The sequence below is a fragment of the Medicago truncatula genome, chromosome 2, assembly GCF_003473485.1.
Source record: "Medicago truncatula cultivar Jemalong A17 chromosome 2, MtrunA17r5.0-ANR, whole genome shotgun sequence".
Taxonomy (NCBI): Eukaryota; Viridiplantae; Streptophyta; class Magnoliopsida; order Fabales; family Fabaceae; genus Medicago; species Medicago truncatula.
Window position 1 is genome coordinate 28,903,699 of NC_053043.1, and position 26,530 is coordinate 28,930,228.

General features: G+C 33.7%; 3 protein-coding genes across 4 annotated transcripts; 1 reads left to right on the forward strand and 2 right to left on the reverse strand.

Annotated features, from left to right (window-relative positions):
- Positions 1–240: 240 nt before the first annotated feature.
- LOC25486758 (serine-threonine kinase receptor-associated protein) lies at positions 241–6,564 on the reverse strand. The gene is made up of 7 exons (XM_013608478.3): positions 6,057–6,564; positions 5,684–5,819; positions 2,527–2,608; positions 1,728–1,903; positions 1,448–1,585; positions 1,224–1,363; positions 241–721 (listed from the first exon to the last, which is right to left on the reverse strand). The coding sequence occupies exons 1-7, from the start codon at positions 6,172–6,174 to the stop codon at positions 456–458; spliced, it is 1,056 nt and encodes a 351-aa protein (XP_013463932.1). The 5' UTR covers positions 6,175–6,564; the 3' UTR covers positions 241–455.
- An 8,661-nt stretch (positions 6,565–15,225) lies between these two features.
- LOC25486757 (protein arginine N-methyltransferase PRMT10) lies at positions 15,226–21,739 on the reverse strand. 2 transcript variants are annotated; one of them, XM_024776496.2, is made up of 8 exons: positions 21,448–21,739; positions 21,177–21,369; positions 20,352–20,457; positions 19,188–19,377; positions 16,550–16,735; positions 16,387–16,470; positions 15,852–16,073; positions 15,226–15,558 (listed from the first exon to the last, which is right to left on the reverse strand). In XM_024776496.2, the coding sequence occupies exons 1-7, from the start codon at positions 21,634–21,636 to the stop codon at positions 15,897–15,899; spliced, it is 1,125 nt and encodes a 374-aa protein (XP_024632264.1). In that variant the 5' UTR covers positions 21,637–21,739; the 3' UTR covers positions 15,226–15,558; positions 15,852–15,896. The 2 variants fall into 2 exon arrangements, with proteins under 2 accessions (XP_024632264.1, XP_039686511.1); XM_039830577.1 differs by having other exon boundaries at positions 15,226–15,582.
- Positions 21,740–24,231: 2,492 nt separating this feature from the next.
- LOC25486756 (probable receptor-like protein kinase At5g20050) lies at positions 24,232–25,951 on the forward strand. The gene has a single exon (XM_013608476.3). The coding sequence runs from the start codon at positions 24,382–24,384 to the stop codon at positions 25,738–25,740; it is 1,359 nt and encodes a 452-aa protein (XP_013463930.1). The 5' UTR covers positions 24,232–24,381; the 3' UTR covers positions 25,741–25,951.
- The last annotated feature ends 579 nt before the right edge of the window (positions 25,952–26,530 follow it).

The following is a 26,530-nucleotide window of genomic DNA, read 5'->3' on the forward strand; positions in this document are numbered from 1 at the left end:
TCTCTGCTCAAATATATCATATATTATTAGGTCAAAAAACATTAAATTACAGTAAAATATGGTGAATTACCCAACCTAGTAAAATTTCTCCAGCGAGACACATTTTCCATGATATACTGTTTTTTTTTTTTTTTTTTGAACCGGATATTCTCTGCAAGGACTAATCCGCATTTCTGTTTTACTCGGATTCATTATGTTTCAGTATTATTTATCTATTTACTTAATAAAGAACAATCAATATAAAGCTATTTCCAGTATCCCACAAACTCCCTGAAATTAAAACAAACATAAAACATAACTATCCTTAACCAGCTCGTCAATTCATTATATGTCCAATACAAACTAAAACTTACAAAATTTAGTTTATACTAATCATGTATATTAGAAGGCCCAAGGTTCAAATATCATGCTAAAGCGGTAAAACAATGGCAAGAAAAAGGGCGCAATTATTAGTATCATAATCCCTCCGCCTCTTCCTTTCCTTTGGACTTGGCCTCCTCTGCAATATGAAAACCCTCAATCCTGCGCGAAACCTCCTCCTCTGCATTTGCCTTCTCCTTTTCCAGGGTTCCATTTGGTGATAAACCCTCTGATTCATCATGAGCCAATGGCCCTGTCTGCCATATTCTGATGGTTCCATCCTCAGATCCTGATGCATACGATTCTCCTCCAGGAGAGAACCGGACACAGTGTACAGGACCATGATGTCCTTTGTTGCATGCTGCCATCACCATATAGAACAGAGTAATGTTTATCAATATATACCACGCAACGAATTAAAACAAACTAAAAAATCAGTTTAGATATCAAAAGATACCAGGTCAGAAGTGTAAAACAAATATAAATAACTTTTTTTAGTAAATGTATATATTAAAAAATTGTTGGTCCAGAACATAGGAAGTATGATTTGGTCCTTATTTTGGTTTTAGTTCCTATAATACATATATGGAATTAGTCTCTACATGTTTTGTTCTAGGGATTAAAATCAACATGATACATAGATATTACAAGGATTAATTCTAATTAGAACAAATATTATAAACGGACTAAAACCAAAACAACAACCAGAAGCAACTTTTTTTATTTTTCAAGGATTCATACTGACTGACTCATGCTTTGTAGGGGAAAAGTTGAAACTGGTGTACTTGTGTATGCTACAAGGACAAATGTTATTTAAGATTTAATTTGAACATATAAATGTAATTAAATGTTAAGTAACTTACCAATCTCATCGCCCGTATGGAAATCAAAAACATGAACCCACAAGTCTTCTCCCCCAGCAACAAACTTGTTACCAAACTTGGGCTCTAACGAAGCTGATTCCACATTGCAAGGCATGTCATAGCTCTTCACCAATCCATAGCTGAAAATCACAGGTGATGTTGTCAATCATCAAAAAGGCATAACCTTAAAAAAGAATATGGCCAACTAACTTATTGTTACTTACTGATTTGCATCCCAAAACTTGACAGTAGAACCATCGGCAGTTGTAATATAGCGACCATCCTGACTCACTTCAGCACTAGTCATAGGCGACTTGGTGTCAAGTGTCTGGACAATTTTACCAGTTCTTACATCCCATAGCCTGTGAATTATCAACAAGATTCAGTGCAATAGAGGATTCAAGCTTCATGTTTATACCAAAGTTTAGAAGTAAAAACAAGCAAGCTCATATACAAAAACGACAACGGACAACTATCGACATAGTATGGTCAAGTAAGTTATACCTGACGCCTCCCATATCAGTACATGAACTCAATATAGTCTGGTCGCTATGAAGCCATGCAACACTCCTGACTGAACCAGGGGATTTATCCACTTCTTTAGGAGGTGCATCAGGCCGATTCAAATCATAAATTCGGAGAATTTTCTCTGCTCCCCCAGTGAGCAAAAGGTGGGTATCCTGCTCCCAGATATATACAAACATCAATCAATTCATATGAACAAAGGTGGGTATCCTCAGATAAAGAACAAGGCATTAGCAAGTTATCCAAATTTTAACAGAATATATTTTATATATTATCACTTAATCTATGCCAGGATTAGCTTATTTTGTAATTAAAATAGCTCATAATTAAAAGCTTGCAGATACAATTTAATAGAGAAAGCAAAGTAGAGATGAAATTGAAAATTGCAACGAGAACTTCAAAAGAGATCCCATACACTCAAAGTCCTTGCTCAAAGAATCAAGATTAAAGTATTAAAAAATAAAATAAGAAGCCAAAGTGACAACTACAGTACAAAACTATCTGACATTCATGAACATAAAAAAGTAAATCCATAGATGAATTCAGCTATTGGTAAAAAAGTAGATCCATAGATGAAATCAACTATCGGTAACATGAAAATACTATAATCACTTGGAGGAAAATTCTAGGTATGCACACTTTAATGGTATTTATTTTCTATTTATGGGAAGGACCATATTGTGTTTTTGTAATTAGGAACGTTATTCCATCAACCAAAATGAATACCAACAAATATCAGTCATGCAAACTGTGACAGAAACACGGGCATCAATTCTACCTCAGAAAAAGCACATGCTCTGACAATGTGCTTATGCTCAAAAGAATGTAACGCGTCACCTGTTAATGCATCCCAAACTTTGCTGCACACAAACCAACAAATATGTCATGCTAATTTATAAAACTGCAATTACTTCAATATAACATGTGCACAGCGTGTAAAATCAAGAAAATAGTAATATCAAAATAAAAGCATATCAGAGTGTGATACTAAAGGACTAAGGCAGGGGTACTTCATTGCAGAATGCAATGTACTGTAGCGACCCCTGCAAAAAATACTAGTAAAACATGATTTCACGATAATGACTAAGCAATATGGAAGGCTTTAAAAAAAACAAATAATTTGAAAATACAATAATCCTAATGTGTTTAAATCATTGAAAAAATTGAATTGACTTCAAAAGATTTAGAAATCAATTCCTGTTTTAGGAATTCAAGATTGAAAAGTGGACTGATTTATAAATCAAGTATGTTTTAAGAATTTTAATTTATTACATTCACACATGAAGTTGTTGAATTTGCACTGTAATTCGTGGATTCATGCATTTTACATGTTTCAGGTGTTGGAACAACCCAATACTAGTTGAGAAGTCATTTGGCTGGAATCACTGTGGGATTGGAAAATCCAAGTTATTATAAGATATGTATGGTAAGGGTTTAAATCACAGTCACAATCCCAACACGGCTGCGCTGTGATCCTTGATAAAATAAAAGAGCAACCCGGTGCACTAAAGCTCTCGCATACGCAGGGTCCGGGAAGGGGTCCCACCATTTTTTGTGTATTGCACGCAGTCCCAACACGGCTGCGCTGTGATCCTTGATATTGCAGAAAATTGCATCAAATACACCCGATGTGGTCACTGCGTGGAGACATAAAAAACCTATACACTGGGGTCACAATCACTGTTCTGGACCTTCTTTAAAACCTCACTACTCGCATCCGAAAACATTGGTCAACACTGCCCATTCCTAACCAAGATCATCCTTTTATCTAACATTGCCCTGCCACCATGAATTGAATGTTGTACTAATGGCACAAGTGAAACCTTGCTGCAATTGGTTGTTCCAGCCCGGTCCCTTTCTTCTGTCAATAATACAACTTATCTGTCCACCTTCCAGAAGCAATGTTAGGTGTGGGACCGTGTAGTTTGTAATTTCTATGTGTCTAGTGTGGTATACAATTATATTTGGGCACTACATCTCTTCATGGATTTTAAATCATGAGATCTAAAATTTAACTTGAGTTGCGAAACTACATCTCTTCATGGATTTTAAATCATGAGATCTAAAATTTAACTAGAGTTGCGAACATGATTATTAAACTGTAAATCAAGTAGCAGAATACTAAGTTCATGATTGTAGATAGGCATGTTGCATTCTGTCAACACTGCAACTTATCTATTCACCTTCCAGAAGCATGACTATCAAACTTGAGTTGTGAACATGACTATCAAACTTGTGAATCAATCAAGTAACAGAATCGTGAGTTTCTGCTCAACTTCCACATATGTTCTTGAGTTTTGTTTTACATTCCAACCTTGTGAACTTATGATTTGGTCAATTATGAATACGATCAAGGTTTCAAACGCAAAAGTCTACACAAACTCATGGAGCATTTTAAACTCAACTTCTAGATTCAACTAGTTTTCTTTATATAAAGAATAACCTTAAAATACATATAAATGACATATATACATAATAAAGATTCAGTAAAGAACAAAGTGAAGGGTGAAAATTAACAGTCAAAAGTCTCGAGAAGGGTAAAAATAAGAACAAAGTGATTTAGATTAAATGGTGAAACTAAGAGCAGAAAATGTTAAATGGAGATTCAGATTAAATAAACAAAATTAGTAAAAATAAATTAAAATCTTAGTACAAAGAATAAAATGTTAAATGGAGATTCATATTAAATGGTCAAACCGACAATAAATAACAGTACAGAGAATAAAATGTTAACTGGTGTAACTAAAAAACAGTAGATTTTAAGGTTGTCAGAATTGAGATCTTTCATAAGATCGAAATGGGGTAGCAAGATCGTAAAAACATAAGATCGCAACCAAAATCGAATGATCTTATCCAATTAATTTTGTAGAACTGAAAAGGGGTAACGAGATCGTAAAACATAAAATTGCAACCAAGATTGAAAGATCCTACCAAAACAAAGATAATACTAGTATATAAATGCATAGTAATACTAGAATAAGGGTATTTTCGAGGAAAAAAGTGGACGTGGTTGGGGAAAAGGGGGTTATTTTTGGAGCAAAAAGAGTGGCGGCCGCGGGGGGTTAGAAAAAAAAATTAATATTAAAGTGTCACTTACACTATTTTTGGGCCGAGCGCCCAAGCCCATTACACTAAATCGGGATTCTATGTGTGGTCTAGATTGGTCAGTGAAATTGTTAACTCCAAGATTTTGGGATTTAAATGGGAACTTTGATACCTATGGATTTTACCCCAGTTTAGACAAACAAGTATGTATGCAAGTTAACTTATGAGTTTGAAAATCATTCATTATCTCAAAATGTTTCATTTTGGCATGCATAATTATCAGGTTGGAACTTGAAAAACTTATAATGTAATGTCATGGAGCAGTAGGCTAGGCCACTAGGAGGAAGGGACACAGTAGCTAGTGCATTGCAATGAAAATCCAATGAGCAAAGCAAGCGCATGATGAGGAAATGGGATCCAGTATGGAGACTCTATGATAAGATGCGTGGGATTACTTGATCAATCCAAATTGTGGAAAAAGACAGTGCGCCGCATATCATTTATGACGGTAAAATCCTCATATAGTATAGGCCAACTCTTACCAATTTAAAAATTGAGTTTATAAATGACCCACAAGGACTCGTAAATTTTTTGTCATTGGTTATGAACTTCTTTTACGTATTTAAATTAGACCTTTTTGGGTTAACTTTCTGTGCACGTGTTGGATGTTTATCCGGTAAAGCATAAGACAATAAACATTTTCATGGGACAAAAGCAGCACACATTTATCTATACTAAATGACATATATCCTATGCACATTGAATTAACAAATATCTCATTAAACAATCTAATTTATTAAAATCATAACACTTTGAGCTAAATACAAAATTAACACGACGAATCACTAAACATACTGAAAGAAAGGGAAAAATAAAAGACGATAACATACGTTGAGAAATCAGCAGAAGCAGTAGCAGCGCGCAAAGCATTAGCATCCAAACAACAACTCCAAACAGCACCTTTATGCCCTTCAAATGTTCCAATCCAATCTCCAGTCTCTCCATTCCTCAGCATAGGGCTAGCATCTATTCATACAAACAAAATTCACACATCACAACTTTCCACTAAAATTACAAAATTAAATGTTACCACGTGTCCGCACGAACACGTGTCAGACACAAAATACGCATTCAATCAGAAGTATCCGTGCTACATATAGCTAATATCCTAAAATTGATCTAGGGTATATTACCAAATCAAAATCAGATCTATTAAAATCAAAATCTACAATTCCCAAATCGAAAGAAAGAAGAATCATATACCTTTGCTTGCGCTGATAAGAAAGAAACCATCAGGAGTAACAGGACTGTAAAAGAGATCAACAACTGGACGAGAGTGACCGTGACAAACAAGAGGTACCGTAACTTTTTTCTTTTCCATTTCTTGTAAAATCTCACAAATAATTTCTTGATTCTTTGAACTATTGATAGTATGAAACCCTAAAAGCAAAAGAAGAAGAACAACAACACTACTAACAAGAAATGAAATGATTGAAACAGTAACGGCGGTGTTACGAAAAGTAACACAGGTGGGAAACAAGATTCACACCTCCTAACCCTCAAAGCTCTGGAAATTTTGGGTAAAAAAACAAAAACAACAAGCAAATTGGTAAAAAAGAAAGATTCAAAAACCTAGAAAAACAAAAAAAAAAAAAAAAGGGTAAATTAGAACGATAAAATGGTTAAAAAAGAAAAAAATGGGTAGAAGTAACACAGAGCTGGGAGAGGAAGGGCCAGGGCGCAGGGATTGGTTTGCCTTATGACCTGCTCTCTTATACTGTGACTAATCGGACGAGATGGTAATAAAACTCCTCTTACGCTGTCGTTCTGGACTATTTTTTTTTATTTTTTTTATTTTATTTTTAAAATCCATTTAATGTTATTACGTTTGAATAAAAGGCAAGCCGACAACAAGCTGCGCCGTCAAACCTTTTTTGGTTGGCAAAACCAATTTTTGTAAACACAACGTTCATGGACCTAGGAGACATAGCATTGTTATGCATGATCTTTTGAACTCTATGTAAGAAGTCATTGTCTCTGGTGCTAGGAAACAGAAGTGTCAAAAACAAATGGTATAAAAGCATGTTGATTGTCAGAACATGCTTTCTCATATTTGGCCACTTTGTTTGACGTAGCTTTTAGGGCTAGTTGTCCCACCGTTAAAGGCCCGACACTTAATCCCACAAGTGGTGAAACCCCAATCAAGTCTACACATGCATGTTTTCCTCCTACCCATCCGTACATCATAACATATGCATGCTTGAGTGTTGATCTTCTATATAGTAGGTCAATCAGGAAGTTCACAGACGCCTCCTTCTTCACTGAACACAAGGATTCTAATAATTTAAGGGTTTTGATCTCACCGTCCATTAGTAAGGCCTCATTTAAAGCCAGTGCATGACTCGTATGGACTTAACATACCAAAATTGGCGTCAGTGAAAATCGAACATGAAAACTTGGAAGAGCACGTTTTAAGATCCAAAGTAAGCCGCACCTGAGAACTTGGAAGAGCACACTCTAAGATTATAAGTCAACCGTTAGGTTAACCCCAAATGGAATTTTTTTTTATGGATGTCATTTGTGGACCTTACCAAAATTATAAATTATTTGAAGTATTAAGCCTATAAAGTTTATGGTTTATTTGTGTGTTTGATCTTTATGTCTATTTTAAGGTCTTAAATAAACGATTTATTTGTAGCTTATGGTTCAAACGTTTATTATGATAAACATTTATTCATAAGCTTACATAAACAATTTGTATATCAAAAGTTAAACTAAAGTTAAATTGTATTTATATATGTGATGTTGTCGCAAGCTGTTTACATAAGCTCTCCTAAACAATCTTACAAAGTTTCTGCTAATATATAATCTCAAATAAGTCAACCCAAACAAACTCTTAGTTTCAAGTTGGTCTCTTAAGTTTAAAATTTTAGTTTAGATTTTAAATTAGTTTCTTATATTACTAACGTTACAGTAAGATGGTCGTTTTAGTCAAGTTCCCATCTAAAATGTTCACGTGTTTAACAAAAATGCACATGTGGATAACTTTGAGAGACACCAAGTGAACGTTTTAGAAGGAGTAAACTCAAACTTTGATGGAAATGACAAATTTATGTTGACATCCGTAGTGTAAGGAACCAACGTAAAACTTTTTAAACGTAAGGGAACCCCTTGAAATCTATAATAAACGTACGGGATCAAATATACAATTTCGCCAAAGTTTATTTGAAAAAATATATATTCTATTAATATAGATAAATTAAATATAAATTTTTAAATTAAAAAAGATTAAGATAAAAGTATTGAAAAATTGGATCTGTAAATTAGAGTTCATCTTGTTTTTGTGTGAATGAACATTTTATAATGTTATAAACTTATATGCAAAAACATCATTAAAAATACATTTTGACTTAACATCACAAAGTAAATTGTGTGCAAGAAAATTTAATAGGGATGACAAAGTGCCACTTTTGTTATGGGGACAAAATAAAAATTAGTAATTTTGTATGCACGAAAACATATTTTTCTTCTTCTCTTTCACCGAGTGTGGAGGATTGTGGATTTGTTGTATATTTTTGCAAAATTGAATATGGGTTGCCATGGAAATAAGCTAACTCGAACCGTGTTTTTAAACAATTGATCACTTGGTCAAATCCAAATCAGTCCAAAATAATACTGCAAACTCACCCAAAAAAAACCCACAAAAAACCAAAAAACAATTGGATGCATTTGGATATTGATTTGTAAAAGCCACTAAGATCAGATTAAATTTTGGATCACTTTGTCATAAATCGAACCACAAATCTAAATTGTAATATTTATTTATTATTTTATTAGTATTATATATTGCATTAAGATATTGCTTGTGATACGAATTCGCAAGTGTACGGTTCTATCGAGTAGTAAAAAGTTGTCGAACCACATCGAGTTATATGATTACCAACCTCGTTTTTTAGTTGTGATTATATGAAAAGACCGAGTTTATAAGTTTAATGGTTTATTGGTTTTAAATTTAGATATAATAAAAGCGTTGTGAGATTATTGGTTCATCATAATGCCAAATCATAAGACAAAATTTTCACAAGTATTTCATGTTTCCTTTCATAATACATGAATCATGAATGTATCTCAATAATAATCAAACATATTCTCATGGTTGATTATTATTGACACCCTTTAAGTTTTAATCTTATTGTCTCAAGGTTCACAAAATTATTCTCATGTTTTGCTCACCTTGCCTACTCTGATTTGTTCTAATATCAATCTTCATCTTTCGATACTTCAATTGATATTTGATATATGACTTAAAAATGATGATATTATATTAGAAAAAGAATTTAAACAAAATAATTTTGTAGACTTGGTTTGAATAGAATTTAGTCATTAGACTATTCCCACAATCCCAAGAGTAGAAAGTCTACTCACACATGTTCATTGTAGACAAGGGGTATAAATTAAAAGACATGGAATATAAAGACATTAAAGTAAAATACTCGAAAATAAACTGCAGGAATGTAAAGAACAAGAAAGTAAAGTGCAGAAAAAGAAGAACAATGTAAGTTTATAACAATGTAACTTTGATTTCAATAATAAGCAAGTTCACAAGATTCAAAGATGATTTGCAGCCTGATAATGGACCTATTTATAGCCTAAGGTCTTAGACAATTCATTGAAGGTGAATTACAAGCTTTAAAATGAGGAAAAATAAAGAGTTTTGTAACAACCAAAAGTTGACAGCAAAATCGCACGGTCTTAAGTTCAGACCGTGCACTTTTCAACTTCCAGACCATTAAAACGCATGACCTCCTTCAGTAAGCTCTCACTAAAACGCACAATCATGCTTTTGAAACCTCCTGACTTCCTTTCTCTGATGCGCACGGTCTGGATCTTGGGACACTCTAAAACGAACGATCCTATTGTGAAAACGCACGGACCGTGCTTTTCTTTTTGTTTTACCTCCTTTTCTTCACGTCTTTTGATTTTTCTTGCTCATAATTCAACCAAATACTCTCCTCTCTTTGATATTGAACTTGAAATGAAAAGCATAGTGTTTGTAGTAAAATAGCTCCAAAATATGATCAAAACTACGAAACTTTATTGAATTAAAATACTTAAAATAACATGAACTATGACTTATCAGCTTGTTGGTTTTTAATCTAATATATTACATTAGATTAATCTATATGATTACTTTTGCGTATGTTTCAATTACAATCGATCGCTTTCCAATAATGTTAATTTTTAAATATATTTGTTTTATATTTTGCTTCAAACCTATTATTTTACCGTGTATGTGTGATATGAATATTAATACAATTATTACATGTTGCATTTTGAATATCTAAAAATCGATCCAAATAACCGCACGTATTTGGATCAGATCATATTTTTTTAGTATAGTCGTACAACTGAACCACATGTAAAATTTATTTTGGATCAGATGACATTCTATCTAAAAATCGCACCACAAACACCCCTATCACCCACAATGGATTTTCTTATACATCACGCACTGACACCTATGATTTTAAATGGGTTTGTTGAAAGATTTTGTTTGCTAAACTGATTTACTTTTTTGTGGGTTTTATAATAGGGTCATGTTTCAGGGTATTTGTTGATGGAGTTGTGTGGTTGTATGAGGTTAGGTTGAAGGAGGAACAAGAAGAAAAGAAACACATGAGAGAAGGAGAAAGGATGTTGGAGAAGGAAAAAGAAACTTGTTTTGCTGATGTTGAATGATATATATAGAGATATTATTTCTTAAAGGAAAAAAATGGGCTTATTTCTTAAATTTTATTTGATAATATGGAGTGAGGGATTATTTTTGGAAAAAAAAATTTCTGGATTTTTTTTCCTCAAAAAAATGTTGAATTGTAGAGAGAAATGGGATAACATAAATTCACGGTGTTTTTAATTTTTTTTTTTGTTTCTTTTAATTACAAAAATAATGAGATGATTGTTATTTACCAACATGGACTTAAAAGAAGTAAAAATAAAATGAATTATACAGTCAGCGCATGAATCTATTGTATAACTCAACTTTGATGTTATACAGTCAGCGCATTATGATAGTTAAAAGCGAAAGAAATTATATTTGCTTTTAGCCACTAATAAGATTGAAGCTTAATTTTGTCAAGAAGATGTTGAAATGTTTCTTCTTTATGACTAAAGATCCGGGCAATTCTTTCACACCAAATCACCCACACACTAGAAAACCAAATGAGTTGAATAGTAGTACGAATATTTTTTGAAAATCCACCTAAATGTTCAAATTGAAGTAAGTGGTCTGCTACATTTTCAAGGTGCACTGTAGTGCGACGAAGCCAATTATAGATACCAAACCAAATTTTCCCAAAAGAGTTGCAAGAGAGAAATAAATGGTCCACATTCTTCCATTTTACCACAACCACCCACACACAATTGAGTATTCGGATGAAGAATATGCCTCCTGATTAAATTATCTATTGTTGGTAGTCGGTTACGAAGCAAACGCCAGGAAAAAAGATTGGCCTTCAAATGAACCTCGCCGTTCCAAATTGCCTTAGTTTGATCAGCTATCACAAGGTTAACCGACGACAACAAATAATTATAAACACTTGTAACATTGTATCTGTAGGAAGAATGTAAGTGCCAAAGCCATCTGTCATGAGTATTTGGCTACAAAACAACATTAGTTAAAATCATACAACACTCCCTAACTTGATCTTCCTCCCAAGCTAATAACCGACGCCGCCACTTCCAAGCTTCACTACCCCTCCCCCCACCCAAGAGAGAACATTTCAGCCATTGTTGCCATTTTATTATCACTAAGATGAAAAAGACGACTAAAACTACTTTTTAAGATCATACCATCGAGCCATGGATTCCCCCAAAATAAAGTTTCAGTACCATCGCCAATCTTTCTCCCTAAATGATCATCAAACCACCGACCAACTCCCACACTAGCTCCACTTTTAATATTAATCAAATTATTCCACCAAACTCAATTTGCTCTTCCCTCCTCCACTAAACATCCACCAACCTCCCCATATCTCGCCACTAAGACTCTATACCAAAGAGTCCTAACCTCCACCCTCATCCTCCAACACCATTTTCCAAGTAACGCCATATGAAATTCCCTACTCTGCCTCACCTTCAAACCACCATTCTCCTTTTTAGAACAAATATTGTCCCAATTAATCCAAGATATTTTCCTAATTTCCTCCCCCCAAAAAAAACTATTAAAAATGGATTCAATAGAAGAAATGATACATGCAGGAGCCTTGAAGAAGGAAAGAAAATAGATTGGGAGAGAGGACAAAACAGACTTCAGGAGAACCAATCGACCACCCAAAGAAAGGTTTCTACTCTTCCAACCAGATAATTTTGACTTAATTCGATCTATCAAAGGACGCCAAAAATTTAGCTTTCGAGAGTCTCCACCAATAATAGGTATCCCCAAGTAAAGGAAAGGTAAACGACCCATTTTACAAAGAAGAACAGAGGATGCCTAAGTCAACCAAGAATCATGGATATTAATTCCAAACAACATACTTTTATGGAAATTCACCTTTAACCCTGATGCTTCAAAAAGAAGAAGCAAAGCTTTTAAAACTCTAATATTAGCCGAACTTTTAGTTCCAACAAGCAAAGTATCATCAATAAATTGAAGGTGAGTGATGGAAACTGAACAGAGGTTCCCACCTTGTAACCAGTAAAAAGACCAGCATTACATCCATGATTGTGAAGGAATCGCTAAGACTATACCCTACAACTGTAGCAACCATCAGAAGGACATAGCTTGTGTCATTATTGTTGGAGAAAAACATAATGGAAATTCACCATGTATGGTGAAAAGTAGCATGCGAATCACATTCGCAAAAGAAAAATATCAATAGTAATTATTAATAAAGATAATTTGAAAACTTTTTTTTTATACTTTTTATTAATTTTGTAACTTTTCTAATTTCTGAGAAATAACTTAAAATAACAAGTGTGGGTGTTTGGCAAACAAGTCAAGTGTATTTAGGTCATAGCTTGTGCCATTATTGTTGGAGAAAAACATCTAAAGAAACAACTAGAGGAAATGTTTTTTTTTTTTTTAAGGAACTAGATGAAATGTTGTGAACATCACCTTTCTGCAGTGTTATGTATTTTATTACTTTTTTAAACTAAAATACTCGTTATTTACAAAAAGAATATAATAAAAATTATGGTAAGAAGGCCGCTCTATGTACTCTGGAAACGAATTCCATTTTCAATTTTTAAAAACATTCATTTTAACTTTTGTCTATAAAAAGATGCAAGCCTCTTGAAGTGAACAATAGAAATAAAAAGAAGTAATGTTTATTGATGTAGCATTTTTAGAAACAACAAAACAATTCTTTTATTATATTTTCATTGTTTTTAAAAAATGCACATAATTATCAGTTATGAAATCTATTATTTATAAAACAAAAATCTCTACAAAGTAAATGGGGCCTTAGCATCATAAGTTATATAATTCAAGTGATCATTTGCATGATTTTGGAAATAATCTGGTCATTCAAATGTATAAAAGTTCAAGTATGGTTACTTAGACATGTTGTATGCAAGATTGTTAAGTTTTTTTTTTGTTTTTTTTTGAAGGAAGATGGTTAAGTTCTTATATAAATCCTTTTCTAAAGAAAAAAAAAATTACAACGTGGAGACTAGCTGTGAATAGCAAAAAGTTAAGGTAGGTAACATTTATGGTGTGTTTGGTGTACGAGAGAAATTGTGAAGAGAGAAATAAGTGAGAGAGAGTTTGAGAAGAGATAAATAAGTGAGAAATAAGATGAATTTGATGGGTTGTTTAGTATAAGATAGAAAGAAGAGAAATATAGGAGAGAGAAATATATTACTTTCTGGATTGACAAATAAGCCCCTAACTTAAAAATATATGTACTTTACTTAAAATTTATTTTTTCCATTAAAATTTGTTTTTTTGTGTCATGTTAATTAACAATCTGTCATTGCTATCGACACAGTGAGTCCTTTTTCATGAAGAAAAAAACAAGACAATCATTTTTCTTTTCTAAAAAAATATTTAAATTGTGTTTATTTGGTACAATTAATCATAAAATAATTTGTTTTTTCAGACGTAAAAAATAATGCTATTCGTATTAATTAATTAACAACTGTGAAGTATATGAATTTCCTTAAAAAAAAACTGTGAAGTATATGAATTAATTTGCTACTAGTATAGATTAAAATGTATTACTTGACAAATTTGTGTTAATAGCGTAACAAAATTCCCTAAAAAAAAAATAGCGTAACAACACAAACGAAAAAATAAAATCTAAAGCCAGGGTAAATATGTAATTTTAATGATTAGTCAGTGTTGTCTCCCCATTTCTTCTAAGTCTAGCGGAGAAAGTAAAAAGTGGAAATTTGGTCTCTCTTATTTCTCTCTCTTTAACCTCTCTTCTTCACCAAACACAAGAAAACCCCAATCTCTTCTCTAATTCTCTCTTCTTAATTTCTCTCTTTTGTATTTCTCTTCAAACAAACACAGTGTTAGAAATCGTGACACACGTTGTCATGTGAGTCTTTTAAAAAAAGGTCATAATAAAGAAATTTGAATTCATAGAGCAACACAGATATGTGCATATACGCCACATTGCATCAAAATGGTCAATTGGATTAGATTAGAGAGAAACAGGAGACAGATCAACGTCCTACAAAGATGTAAACTGAATTTTCATCATGGAACTACAAAGATGCATCAGGACTTAAAATATGTTCTGGTGACCAATGATGTAAATGAAGGTAAAAGAGTGCGTGATATCTTGTTTATTTTGTTAAAAATCAAACATTAGAAACTAGCAGGTATGTTACATTCCAAATGTACAACCCAAAGACCTAAGAGTTTATAAGTAGCATACATCTCTCACCTTACAAGGAATGAGGAGGGGTGTTGAAATATGGTTTGAAAAAAAGTTTATAAGTAGCATATATCTCTCAATTTACATGTCAATTTAGTGAGTTAGGTCCAACCCAAAGACCTAAGAGTAGTGACAACTGGTGCTAGGCAACAATGGTATTTTGGCAGCAAAGAGCTAGGTTGCCTTTGTTGCCCAATACCATTGTTTGTCTACGGGTACCGGATAGCAACGATAAGCGGGATGTTTAATTGTGATGGTGTAAGGTAGCAACGGGGATAGAGCGATAATGGATGGTGGAGATTATCAATTACAGGTGATGGCTACCGTAATTTAGAAAGAAAGAAAAAAAGGTCACTGAATAACAATGAAAATGAGAAAAATGGATCCCATCACATCTTGCAAATGTCAACCCTATTTCCTTCTCAAAATAAAACCTGCACCGTTGAGGATAGTAGGGTAGGGTAAACACTTCTACTCTAATCCTACAATATGGTTTAAGGGTTTCCAAAAGAAATAACGGGTTTCCAAAAGAAATAACAGTTGTACAATGGAAGGACAAAAATAAAATCAGACATCCCACAATTAAATAATCAATAAATACAAACTTCAGTAAATAATATCATAAATATATATAACAAAAAAAAAGCCACAAGCTTTGCTTGAAAGTTGGGAAAAAGTACCAATACGAGGTTTATCCAACCATCACTGAATAATGCTGAACAATATCCCTTACGAGTCACATGTCACACACAACCAAATGATCGGAAGGACCAAGTATTAAAAGCAATGCCAACTGCTTTCTTCTGTAAACAAAATTGAACTAATACAACCCTTAATAACCGTACAGTTCGATAAGATTGAAAATCATGCAATAGTCCTTCCTGTTCAAAAAAAATAATCAAAGACTATATGAGCATATCAGCATAGCGACTTGAAATATAGTCAAGGACAAGCAACGTGGAAGTGCTTAATTGTTAGGTTTTATAGTTGAGGTCCTCAGTTATCTATTCTATTGTAATATTGCATATTTCCCTCGGTATTAAGAAAATGTCTTTTTTTTAAAGAATAGGAGCCTGTTAAAGAACATTCAAACGGAAGGATAGGATCAAGAAAGGTGTTCATTGAAACTATGTAATACTATCATTCTAGAAGTATGATAGAGTTTAGAGCATACCGTGGGATACTGCTTGAAGATCCGCGAACAAAGGAATCTAAACTATCATTCAATATAGTACTTATTTTTGAAAGGTGCAACAAGCTTGCCCGAATGCTTTTGAATCTCAAAGCCAAGCTCAACCTCCATTAAACGATGGTTTCCCTTCGAGCGACTCATTAGAAAATTAACAGTTAGGTCATCACCTTCACTCACATGGGTAGGAGGATTTACAAGGAAAACCTGTCCAATGATTAAAACATTACACTAACATTATCATACAGTTGAACTAGAATGAAGGTCACAGGCTATACGTGACTGAACAGATACATTGTCAGAATTGAAAAAGGGCCAAATTATCACAGAAAGTATGAATCTGTCTTTCATCTATAAAGGTTCAAGGTTATATTCTAATAATAGAATAGAACAGCTACTTTATGGAACTCATTGAAGGTACCATCAGCTCCTTCATTAATATTCAAATTTCTCACAAAATAAAGAAACTGTATTTGACAAATAATTATAAAACAAGTCAACTAATTGATGCTGTACAAACCTGCTGACCCCAGTGTGTACAGTAATCTACACTAGGAGCGGTGGTTAACTCAATCTCATGTTCAGCTGGATCCTCACTTCGTCCCTGGTAAGCATAAACAGGAAACAATAAGATTGAAGAAATTCCATAGCTATAATGCCCATACAAGGTCAGAGCATCTTACCCGGAAATGTACATCAAACCACCCTCCAAATCCACACAGTTTTGTGTTCTCCGTGGTTATTGACAGAGAAAAGTTTGATCTAACTTCCTCTATGTCTGCCACTGTGGCAGTCAAACAGTCAATTTCCTTTACTATACCAGCAGTTCCTATGACTTGATGTGGATGAAGATTGCTCCACAAGGATGTCTACAGAATTTAAAATATGTATAAATTGGTCACATGCAACAGAAAACTCATAATGATAAGTAATGAAATCATCAAAGTTGGATAAATCTAATTGTAGACATAGGGAAGATAATACAGTCTCCTCTGATGAGATATGGGCATGGGTAAACTAAAAACCCATTGAAGTATCATTAATGAAGGTTGACCTGTAGATAAAACTACAAATCACACCATTAAAGTGAGATCATAGTCACCAATAACACACAGCAGAACTGCTATTGCGGTGTCGTATTGCATCATAGCCAGTTCATCGGTAAACAGCTTCACTGCATTTTTGCATTTGTCACGAAAAGTAGAGGCAATTCACAGCCATTGCAACCTCTATCTTGATATGGAAACAGTGTTGTCAGATAGCAGCACTATAGCATAGCACATTTGATATAGGTGCTATTGTCCTCAATAAGTGATGTGTCCATCAGAGTTGCAACTATACCACTGCAGCATGGCAAAGTTTGAACAGATCGCTAATTTCGCAAATACAACACTAAATGAAGGTAAAATCCCTTAGTCCCCCATTTTTAGTTGTCCAATAACAGTTAATTTAGGTTATTTTTATAATTTACTTTTTCTCCTTGGCGTGTGTTTGAATTCATGTTCAATGCTCACCAACTGCACTATGACAAATCTTCTACACCTACTGCTTGCTTGCATTGCTCCGCTAACCCCAGTATTTTCCAGCTTAGCTACCACACATCCATTTCTCTGTTCAGTGCATACTCTGTTCTATTTATTTTCCACATGTTCTCAACTGCTTTTTTCGGCTTTTGGTAGTCTTTTGAGTAGAAGAAAGAGCTGTGGTGTTCAGTTATCCCCTGCCCTGTTGCTCAGATTTTTGGTTCTTATGCATGCTGTTCTAATCTTCGTGGTGTTCTTCTACCTAATCACTGTTCCGCTCTATCTCTGTTCTGTTGTAATTGTTTTTTTAACAATACACTACTTGCAACCATGGCACCATTCAATCGCTCGCAGGCTTCAACTTTTATTCCTAGACTTTTGCTGTCACTGAATTGTGTATTTAGCTTAAGAGTACAACTGCCGTTTATTAATTTTTATATGAACTTCAACATTTTGGTTTGTAGCATTTATATATGTATAGTATAAATTAACTTAAATTATTGTCTTCACTATCACGGTCATCATACTCACTATCCTGCTAAAGCATTTTTGTGGTTGTTTGATCCATATAACAGACTCCACCTAATAGGAAATGTTTTTGTTTTAGGCTAAAGAAATATCAATGTTATTAAATAGTATATATATATATATATATATATATATATATATATATATATATATATATCGCCAATGAATTGGACCTATAGAACAGTGTTGTCAATTTCGCCAATGAATTGGACCTACAGAACAGTGTAGTCAAATAGCAACACACAGTGAGATATGATGAATCTGCTATGAAAACCACAATGCTATCCAAGCTTTGCTATTGGGGAAATTGTGGCTGCTATTCCAGTTTCAGCAAGCAGATGTAGCGGCAACAGTGGAAAAAAGAGAGTTAAGGGTATTACAAATAATAAAAACTAAAGGAGATATGTCGGAGACTCACTGGAGATGGAGGAGGACATGTTGAAAGGGAGTTGGGACGGAAGAGGACTAGTTGAAATAAAATTGAGGTAGAGAAAAATCCACTTACATATTGAAAGGTTGCAGTTTCACTACACGTGAAGAGAGAAGTGTGACTCTTCAGTTTTACTCTTCTAAAAAGGAGTCATGTGTAGCATACATGCTAACTCTTTAGTTTTATCATTAAATAAAAAGGAAAACCCTAAAATTATCTATTTTCTAGTATTTCTGCTACATCCTCTGACCAAAAATACAATAGCGGCTGCTATGTCCCTTACAGTGGAACAAGGATAGAATTTAGGTTTTCATTGCAGATTCATCAAAATCCCTTAAGCATTAGTGCTATAACGCCTCAATTTGACAGCGTTCTTGATACAATTCCAAAGACCAAAGCCACTTACACAGTTGCATTATTGCATAGACACAGCAAAGTTCATGATTGCATGGAAGCAAGGGCTTTTGGATCAAGGGGATTCACTCTTGCACAATGAAAAGGCTAAAAGACGGTTTCTGAACTTGGTTTATGAGTGGGTGAATGAAGTACTTCTGAATTAGGTTTTTCATGTAAGTGGCCTGACGTCCAACACATGTTGATGTTCTTGTTCTTGGGAATGCACAATTACACTTGTTTACACTACAGCATGGACTGTACAACAATCAAACCAAAATGAATTCCATGTGGAGATTAGGATTGTTCAACTCCATAGAACATGTCAATTTTGTGTCTGAACAAGCCAGCACATAATGCAGGGCTGATATACTCTCAACCATAACAAAAATTCTATGTAACTGAAACTATAAAGTACACTTAAGATGTACAAAGTATATAACTTGCCTGTAGATAGTATTTCCTCTGCTCCTCAGCAAAAGGCTTTGCCAAAGTGCTCATATCAACACCATAGAAGGCTTTTGTTTCATCGACAAAGTTGTGCCAATCGCCCATAGATGACTGGTAATCGCCCAACTTTTGTTCTACTATCCCAGTCCTAATGGGTGCCATCCACATACGAGCATGACTAGGATACCTACAAAATAAATATTTTTAAATCAATTGCAAATGTAACACCGATAGCCACCAAAGATTTGCTCATTAACAAAATGAATCTTTATATCAGAACCATCTCATTTTCATGAACCAGATACCTTCACAGTTTACCAAATCATTCATATACATGTCAGTATCTCTGTTGGTAATGTGCTGGAAATATCATGGTAAAGCAAAACATGCCATGTTAAGTCAATGTAAAAATAGCATGGTAATGTGCAAATTGGGGTAGTTAGGATTATCATGTAAAAATAGAGGTTTTGTGTTATGAAGGAAAGGATTCAGATTTGTAAACATTAGGTGAATAGAGCAGTGGCTCTATTATAGTGAAGGGCAAACCCTTGGAGGAGAGTTTTCTATCCTCTTGTTTCTTGTTTTCTCAGATAAAGCGTTCTTTCATTAATTTTTTTCAATTCGATTCTCAAGTTAGAAAATAATTATTAGCTTATGGTTCACGTTCTCATACTGTATTCTATTAACTAATGACTGCTTATTTTTTTAATTCACCTCAGTGTTGTCAATTGCAGAAATACGGATACCAGTGTTACAGTGGCTCTATATTTTGCAATGAATATTGTATCGCAGAATAATAGTGATTTGTCAATGCTATAACCACCACTTAACAATACTGATTAACCCTATTCTGTTGAAAACTAAAGAACATCCTCTGCTTTATGTGCAGCTTTTAATTTAAAAGACAAACAAACAACAAGTTATAACCAAGTTAAACTTTCTTAACTAACTACTAGCCACATTTTTCATATATAGTATAGAAATAAAGTCAAATATTTAGATAAGTGGCTAAAAATACGATCTCAAGAAAAGATTCAAGTAATATCTAGTTTTTCAAATGAGTGAGGAGTAGGTGCATATCAAGAAGTAGAAAACATCAATACATTTTAATTAATAAAAAAAAAAAAACTCTTTCGTTTCTGGGAAGAAAACAATACTTACATCACTCCTGTTGGTTTGAGCCAGCGGTCACGAGCACATATGACAGAATCAAACATAGATTCTCGCAAAAGAAAATAACCCATCCATTCGGAGATGATAACATCAACTGCAAGTCATACAGACACAAACACTTTAAGGCAATCAAAGGATACACAAAGGCACACCAACCAACATTTAACAATTCATATAAGGTTTTTTACGAACAGTATGCAACTTCAATTGATGCCGCAACATCAAGGTTTTGCGTAAATCACCAAACTAGTCCTAAACCCTAAACTCTCGAATAGGTAATCAGATTATGAATATCTCAAAATATCCCTGACTCTATTAAACAGTCAAGATGGTCCCTAGTATAAGCAAATATTCCTTTTTCAGGTTCATTGAATAACTGATGTATCTTGTTTATAATCCAGATACATAAGTTATTCAATGAACCCGAAAAAACAATATTTTCTTATAATAGTGACTGGAAGGAGTATCAATTAAGTTGTTATATGTTAACCACAAATTATCAATTTGGACCCTATATTTAACCACTTAATAACAATCTAGTCCCTCGCAGACTATCAGATAAACTAAAATGAGTAAAATTTGACAAAATCAATGACCTTTTTGAAATATCCATAATTTTCAAGACTTATTTGATAGCGTCCTACAAAGTCGGAGACAAATTTGGTGATTTACTCTCAAGGTTTCCAATGTCTTAGTTATGGTATTTGACGAAATAAAATCGCATTATCAAATATCATAACACAATCATGACCACAATTTAATTCAAAACCTTACAACTTAAAGCTAGAACTGATAATACACATACAAACAAACCTTTCTCAGGCAATGTAACATCCTCAACAGAACCCTCAATAACCTCAACAACCTGCTCAAGATTATTCGATTTAACAAGCGCACGAGCATGCTCCGACATCTTAGTAGCTTCAACAGCATAAACCTTCTTTGCACCTGCTTGAGCTGACCATATAGCAAGAATCCCACTTCCAGCACCAACATCCAAAACAACCTACACAATTTTCTTATCATTATTATTTCACAAATTTCATCACCCAAACCCAAACCCAGTTGAGTTAAGGATACTAACCTTGTCTTTAAAGTGGTGTTTGTTTTCAAAAACAGCGTTGAAGTATGCATCCATACGAACACGATCTGAGAGCATTTCTTTTTGGTGATAGAGAAAGGAATAGGTGCAGAAGTAATTCGCGTAGTCGACTTCTTTGGGGACGGCGGTGCCTCGGCCACCAGCGGCAGCGTTTTCGGAAGAAGTGCCCATGGTTATGGTTATGGTTGGTCTAGCTCGGCCGTGGAGCAATGAAATTTATTTTAGGTCAGGATTGGTTTGGCGGTAGGGTTTGTGTTTGGGTTTAGGTTCTGTACCGTTATTTATTGCTCTTTTATTGTGTTTTTTCCATCACTATTTTTTATTCTTAAATAAACTTTTTTCATTTTAATCTCTTTAAAATAATTTTGACAATTCAACAATCAACATACAAATTTCCTTCAAAAAAAAAAAACAATCAACATACAAATTCAAATCACAAAATCAAACTATCTCAAACCAAAATTATTAACAATAAATCACACTAACGACAAATGAACATAAGGTATATGAAGTAATTGTTCGAAGTTAATTTTCAACTTTGATTGTGAGAAAATTAAATCTGTAAAATCTCAATTAAGGATATTGAGATTAGTTTTGGTAAAAAGTAACTCACAATCAATTAATAATCACTTCACGTAATGAATTCATAAACACCAAAATATAATGTTGAAATTAAAAAGATAAGAGAGTGAAGAATACCGAGATTTATAGAGGTTTCCCCTTTTCATCCTCGTTATGAGTACATCATCTCTGTGATAGAAAATGCTCTATCACGGTCTTCCGCTATGATGAAAATGTCTACAAGTGTATAATTACAAAGATTCATTCGATTCATTAATCTTCTATGCTAAGCAATCACACACGATCCAATCTTTAAGACCTCTTGAAATCGGACAACCACATGGTCTTCGAATCTCAAGCTTTCATGCAATCCTTTAAACTTCTACTATGAGAATTCGTCTTTGTTATGTCCAAAGCTTTGATCCTCTTGAACCTTGAGTAGTTGAGAAACAACCCCCAAAACCCTTTGGAGGTGAAAAGTTCCTTCTTTTCTTTAGGTTCTTGATCCACCACCAAGACCCTTGAGAGAAATAAATCTTACAAGTCTTATAGCACCCTAACAATCTAGACCTCACACTCTACCAATATCTTAGAAAAAATATTTAATCTAAAGAAGATGCAAAGATAGAGAGTTTGGAGATTTCAGAGTCTATTTATTGTTTCAATCAGTAGAAAAGTGTGTAAGTAAGAGTATATATAGGCGAGTGAGATAGGAGTAAGTTTGACCCACTGTAACATTTAAAAAATTGGTTTGAATCGAATCATCAAAATCTACAATCGATCCAATAGTGTAAAATGTAAAATCCGGATTGTCATGAAGATTGAATAGTATTAGAGAATATTTGAATTGTTTCAAAGAATTTCAGATGAAGCTTGTATAATATCAGAGAATATTTGAATCGTATCAAAGAATTCCAGATAAAGATTGAATAGTATCAGATAATATTTGAATCGTATAAAATAATTCCATATGAGGATTGAATAGTATAAGAGAATATTGAATCGATTCAAATTCACTTTTCATGAGCCAAACACTTGAGAACTTGTTTGATACAATTAAAAGTATACATGAATCAAATCAAAACATTAGAGAATAGATTTTGAACAAATTTTCATGAGTCAAACACCCAGGAGCTTGAATGATTCGATTCAACATATGCAAATGCAAATATGAACCAAAATAAATCAATAAAAATGGATTTTGGTCAAATAGAGAAAAAAAACTAGACTACAAACTTCACAACCTTTATAATAACACACTTGTGCGAAGTATGTAATTTGGACCGGAAGAGTGCTTTACAAAAACTAATAACATCACTCAAAACTTAATATACTACATATTCAAAAGATAGAAACAACTTTCAGTCATCGTGAGCATAACTCAATTAATATTGCAAGTAATATTTGGGGCTAAGGTTTAAACCTCGGATCACCACTTATTCACCTTATGAGGTGAGTATCTAGTTAATAGGCTACTTAACAAAAAAAAAACATTAATGTAGTGTTATTATCAAATATTTCTTGATTTTATAAGCAAAAATTCGTTAAATACTTGAATTGCGTTCCTTATGGATTTTATTTACCATATAAAATGAATCTTCACCTTTTGATCCTAAGATATTCAACAATTTCATTGGTCGGGATAACCCGATGTTTCTACCTTTATTTCGAGGGTTTCCACGTTATAATATGAATATCTATGTCACTTGTCCTCGTGAGTTTAACTCAATTTGTAACAACAATGCATAATATATGCAAGGTTGGGGGTTCAAACTTCAAACTCCTGCCACTACCAAAAAAATAATATCTATGCCACTTGTGCGTTTGTTTTGTTTTATTTGCTGCCATATTATTGTTGCTCGTGAGCTACTTGCATGTTGGGGGAATTTTTGTTTCAGCTTACCTATTATTTTGATAGTGTTATGTGTTAATTCTAAATCACATAAATGTTGAGTATGCTTTGGTCCCAATTGCCATTTTCTCCGCACTAATTTTTTATAAAGTTGTAAATCTACACAAATTTCACAGTCTTATTTGCCTTTGAGTGGAAAAGCAATGTATTTGAATAAGTTCATTATTTACTAGAAAGTGTATATGAATATGTATTCTGTTTATAATCTACAAAATATTTTAAATTTTTAGAGGTTTTGAAAGTGGAAATGGTCCACGCTTTGTTTTAGTTAAATATATTCAAATGAAAGTTGAACATCTTTTATCTGTAATTGCAAGCAAAACTGCTGAACTAATCAACTCTTCATGTTCTCACAAGAATATTACAAAGGTGAGAAATCTAATAATTCAACTTTTATCTTCCATTCCATCTTTATCATAAAACATAAAATGTGAAGTTCTGATATGGAAGATAAGAGAGTGAATATAATCGCTGCTATATCAGTGGTAACACTGATTATCATCATAATCATTGCACGTATTTTGTTAAAGCTGTCAAAGGCTTTCTTCCTCATCTGTGGCGCTGGCGTGGCTGTGATCCTTGCAGTATTTGGTTTTGTTTTTCTCAGCTTAATCTACAAACGCAGACGGAGAATATTGGAATCACAGTTGAAATCAGAAGGTCAAGAGATTCGAATAGAGTACAGTTTCTTAAGAAAGGTTGCAGGGGTTCCAACAAAGTTCAGATACAATGAGCTTGAGGAAGCAACAGATGGATTTCAATCACTTATTGGAAGAGGTTCTTCGGCTTCGGTTTTCAAAGGAATTCTCAATGATGGAACTTCGGTTGCTGTGAAAAGAATTGATGCAGAAGAAAGAGGAGCAAGAGAATTTAAATCAGAAGTTGCAGCTATAGCTAATGTTCATCATGTGAATCTTGTGAGACTTTTTGGGTATTGTAATTCTTCTTCAGCTCCTAGGTACCTTGTTTATGATTATGTATCAAATGGATCATTAGATTGTTGGATTTTCCCGAAAAGGGATTCGCAAAGGCGTCCACGTCCTGGTGGATGCTTGTCGTGGAACTTGAGGTATAAAGTTGCAATTGACGTTGCTAAAGGACTCGCATATCTTCACCACGATTGCAGATCAAGGATCTTACATCTTGATATAAAGCCAGAAAATATACTCTTGGATGAGACTTTTAGAGCACTTGTTTCAGATTTCGGCCTTGCAAAGTTAACTGGTAAAGACGAAAGTCAAGCGGTGTCTACAATAAGAGGAACAAGAGGTTATATGGCACCAGAATGGCTTTTAGAAAAGGGTATTTCAGATAAAACTGATGTATATAGTTACGGGATGGTTTTATTAGAGATTGTTGGAGGAAGAAAAAATGTGTGTTTGGTTGAAGACGAAAAGGACAAGTCAAAAAGGAAATGGCAATATTTTCCGAAGATTGTAAACGAGAAAGTGAAACAAGGGAAAATCATGGAAATTGTTGATCATAGGTTAATGGAATGTGGTGGTGTTGATGAGAGGGAGGTGATTAAATTGGTTTATGTTGCTTTATGGTGTGTGCAAGAGAAGCCAAGGTTGAGGCCTAGTATGGCTAGAGTGGTTGATATGCTTGAAGGGCGTGTGAGAGTGGATGAGCCACCAGGTACAAGAATGATTCTTGTTGATTTTCTCAGTGTTGATGATGATAATGTTACAGATAGTAATAACTTGCCAAGGTTGGACACTATGTCTAGTCAAGGAACACAAAGCAATGTGGAATGTAATTCTACCTACTCTTTTGCTACTACTGTTTTCTCTGGAAGATAGTAATTAGTTGCTATACTGGGCTTATGAAACCGTGTTATTTATTTGATTCTGCTTCATGTTCTTCGTTTTGAAAATTGCTCTTCTCCTTTTCAAAATTGTTCATTTCCGGACCCATTTGGGTTGGTCTAATGGTATTGGTTTAGGATTTGGGAGTATGCTCCTCCTCAAAGTCTCAGGTTCGGTGCCAATTTAGGTGGGTTAGTTTAGCTTCTCAAATTTTTTTTTGTTCATTCTCTTAATTCAACGTAGGTTAACTCATGCTCGGCATTTTTCAGCGTAAGTTAACTTACGATGACACTTTTAAGATCGGTTCAATTACTTTTTAAGTAAGTTTATTTGATTCTGCTTCATGTTCTTCCCTTTTCTCTTGTTATTGTTTTGTTTGTTTCTTTTTCAATGTGTAAGTAAAAATTTAGTTCGGACAATTAGTGGCATTGAGCTTAAATTCAGTAGTCTCGGAAGTTTTAGTAACAAAGAGGGTCACCCATCTCAGTACTACTTTCGTTTAAGCATGTTTATCTGCAAAATTCTAATAGAATCGGGTGCATTATGCAGTCTGATCTAGTTCAAGAAATTAATCTTTATTGTGTTTTCGAATGATCAATTGATGTTAGTATAAAATAAATGTAGTTGAAGTTTTTTTGTTGGGAAAATATTTTTATTTGTTAAGTTATTACTACCTCCGTCCCTAATTATAGGACCCTTTTGAAAAAATAACGGGAATTAAGATAGTGGATATTTGTATTAAATATGTTTGTAATTACTATTGTTTTTACAATTTTATCCTTTA

What these genes read in the sequence shown, in the direction of transcription:
- LOC25486758 (XM_013608478.3), bottom strand. Translation starts at nt 6,174, where the DNA reads ATGGAAAAGAAAAAAGTTACGGTACCTCTTGTTTGTCACGGTCACTCT. An exon ending in TCTTATCAGCGCAAGCAAAG is followed by an intron (nt 5,820 to 6,056) that starts GTATATGATTCT and finishes TTGTATGAATAG; the next exon opens with ATGCTAGCCCTATGCTGAGG. An exon ending in ACTGATATGGGAGGCGTCAG is followed by an intron (nt 1,586 to 1,727) that starts GTATAACTTACT and finishes GATAATTCACAG; the next exon opens with GCTATGGGATGTAAGAACTG.
- LOC25486756 (XM_013608476.3), top strand. Translation starts at nt 24,382, where the DNA reads ATGGAAGATAAGAGAGTGAATATAATCGCTGCTATATCAGTGGTAACA.
- LOC25486757 (XM_024776496.2), bottom strand. Translation starts at nt 21,636, where the DNA reads ATGGGCACTTCTTCCGAAAACGCTGCCGCTGGTGGCCGAGGCACCGCC. An exon ending in CTCAAACCAACAGGAGTGAT is followed by an intron (nt 19,378 to 20,351) that starts GTAAGTATTGTT and finishes TTTATTTTGTAG; the next exon opens with GTATCCTAGTCATGCTCGTA. An exon ending in GTACACACTGGGGTCAGCAG is followed by an intron (nt 16,074 to 16,386) that starts GTTTGTACAGCA and finishes ATCATTGGACAG; the next exon opens with GTTTTCCTTGTAAATCCTCC.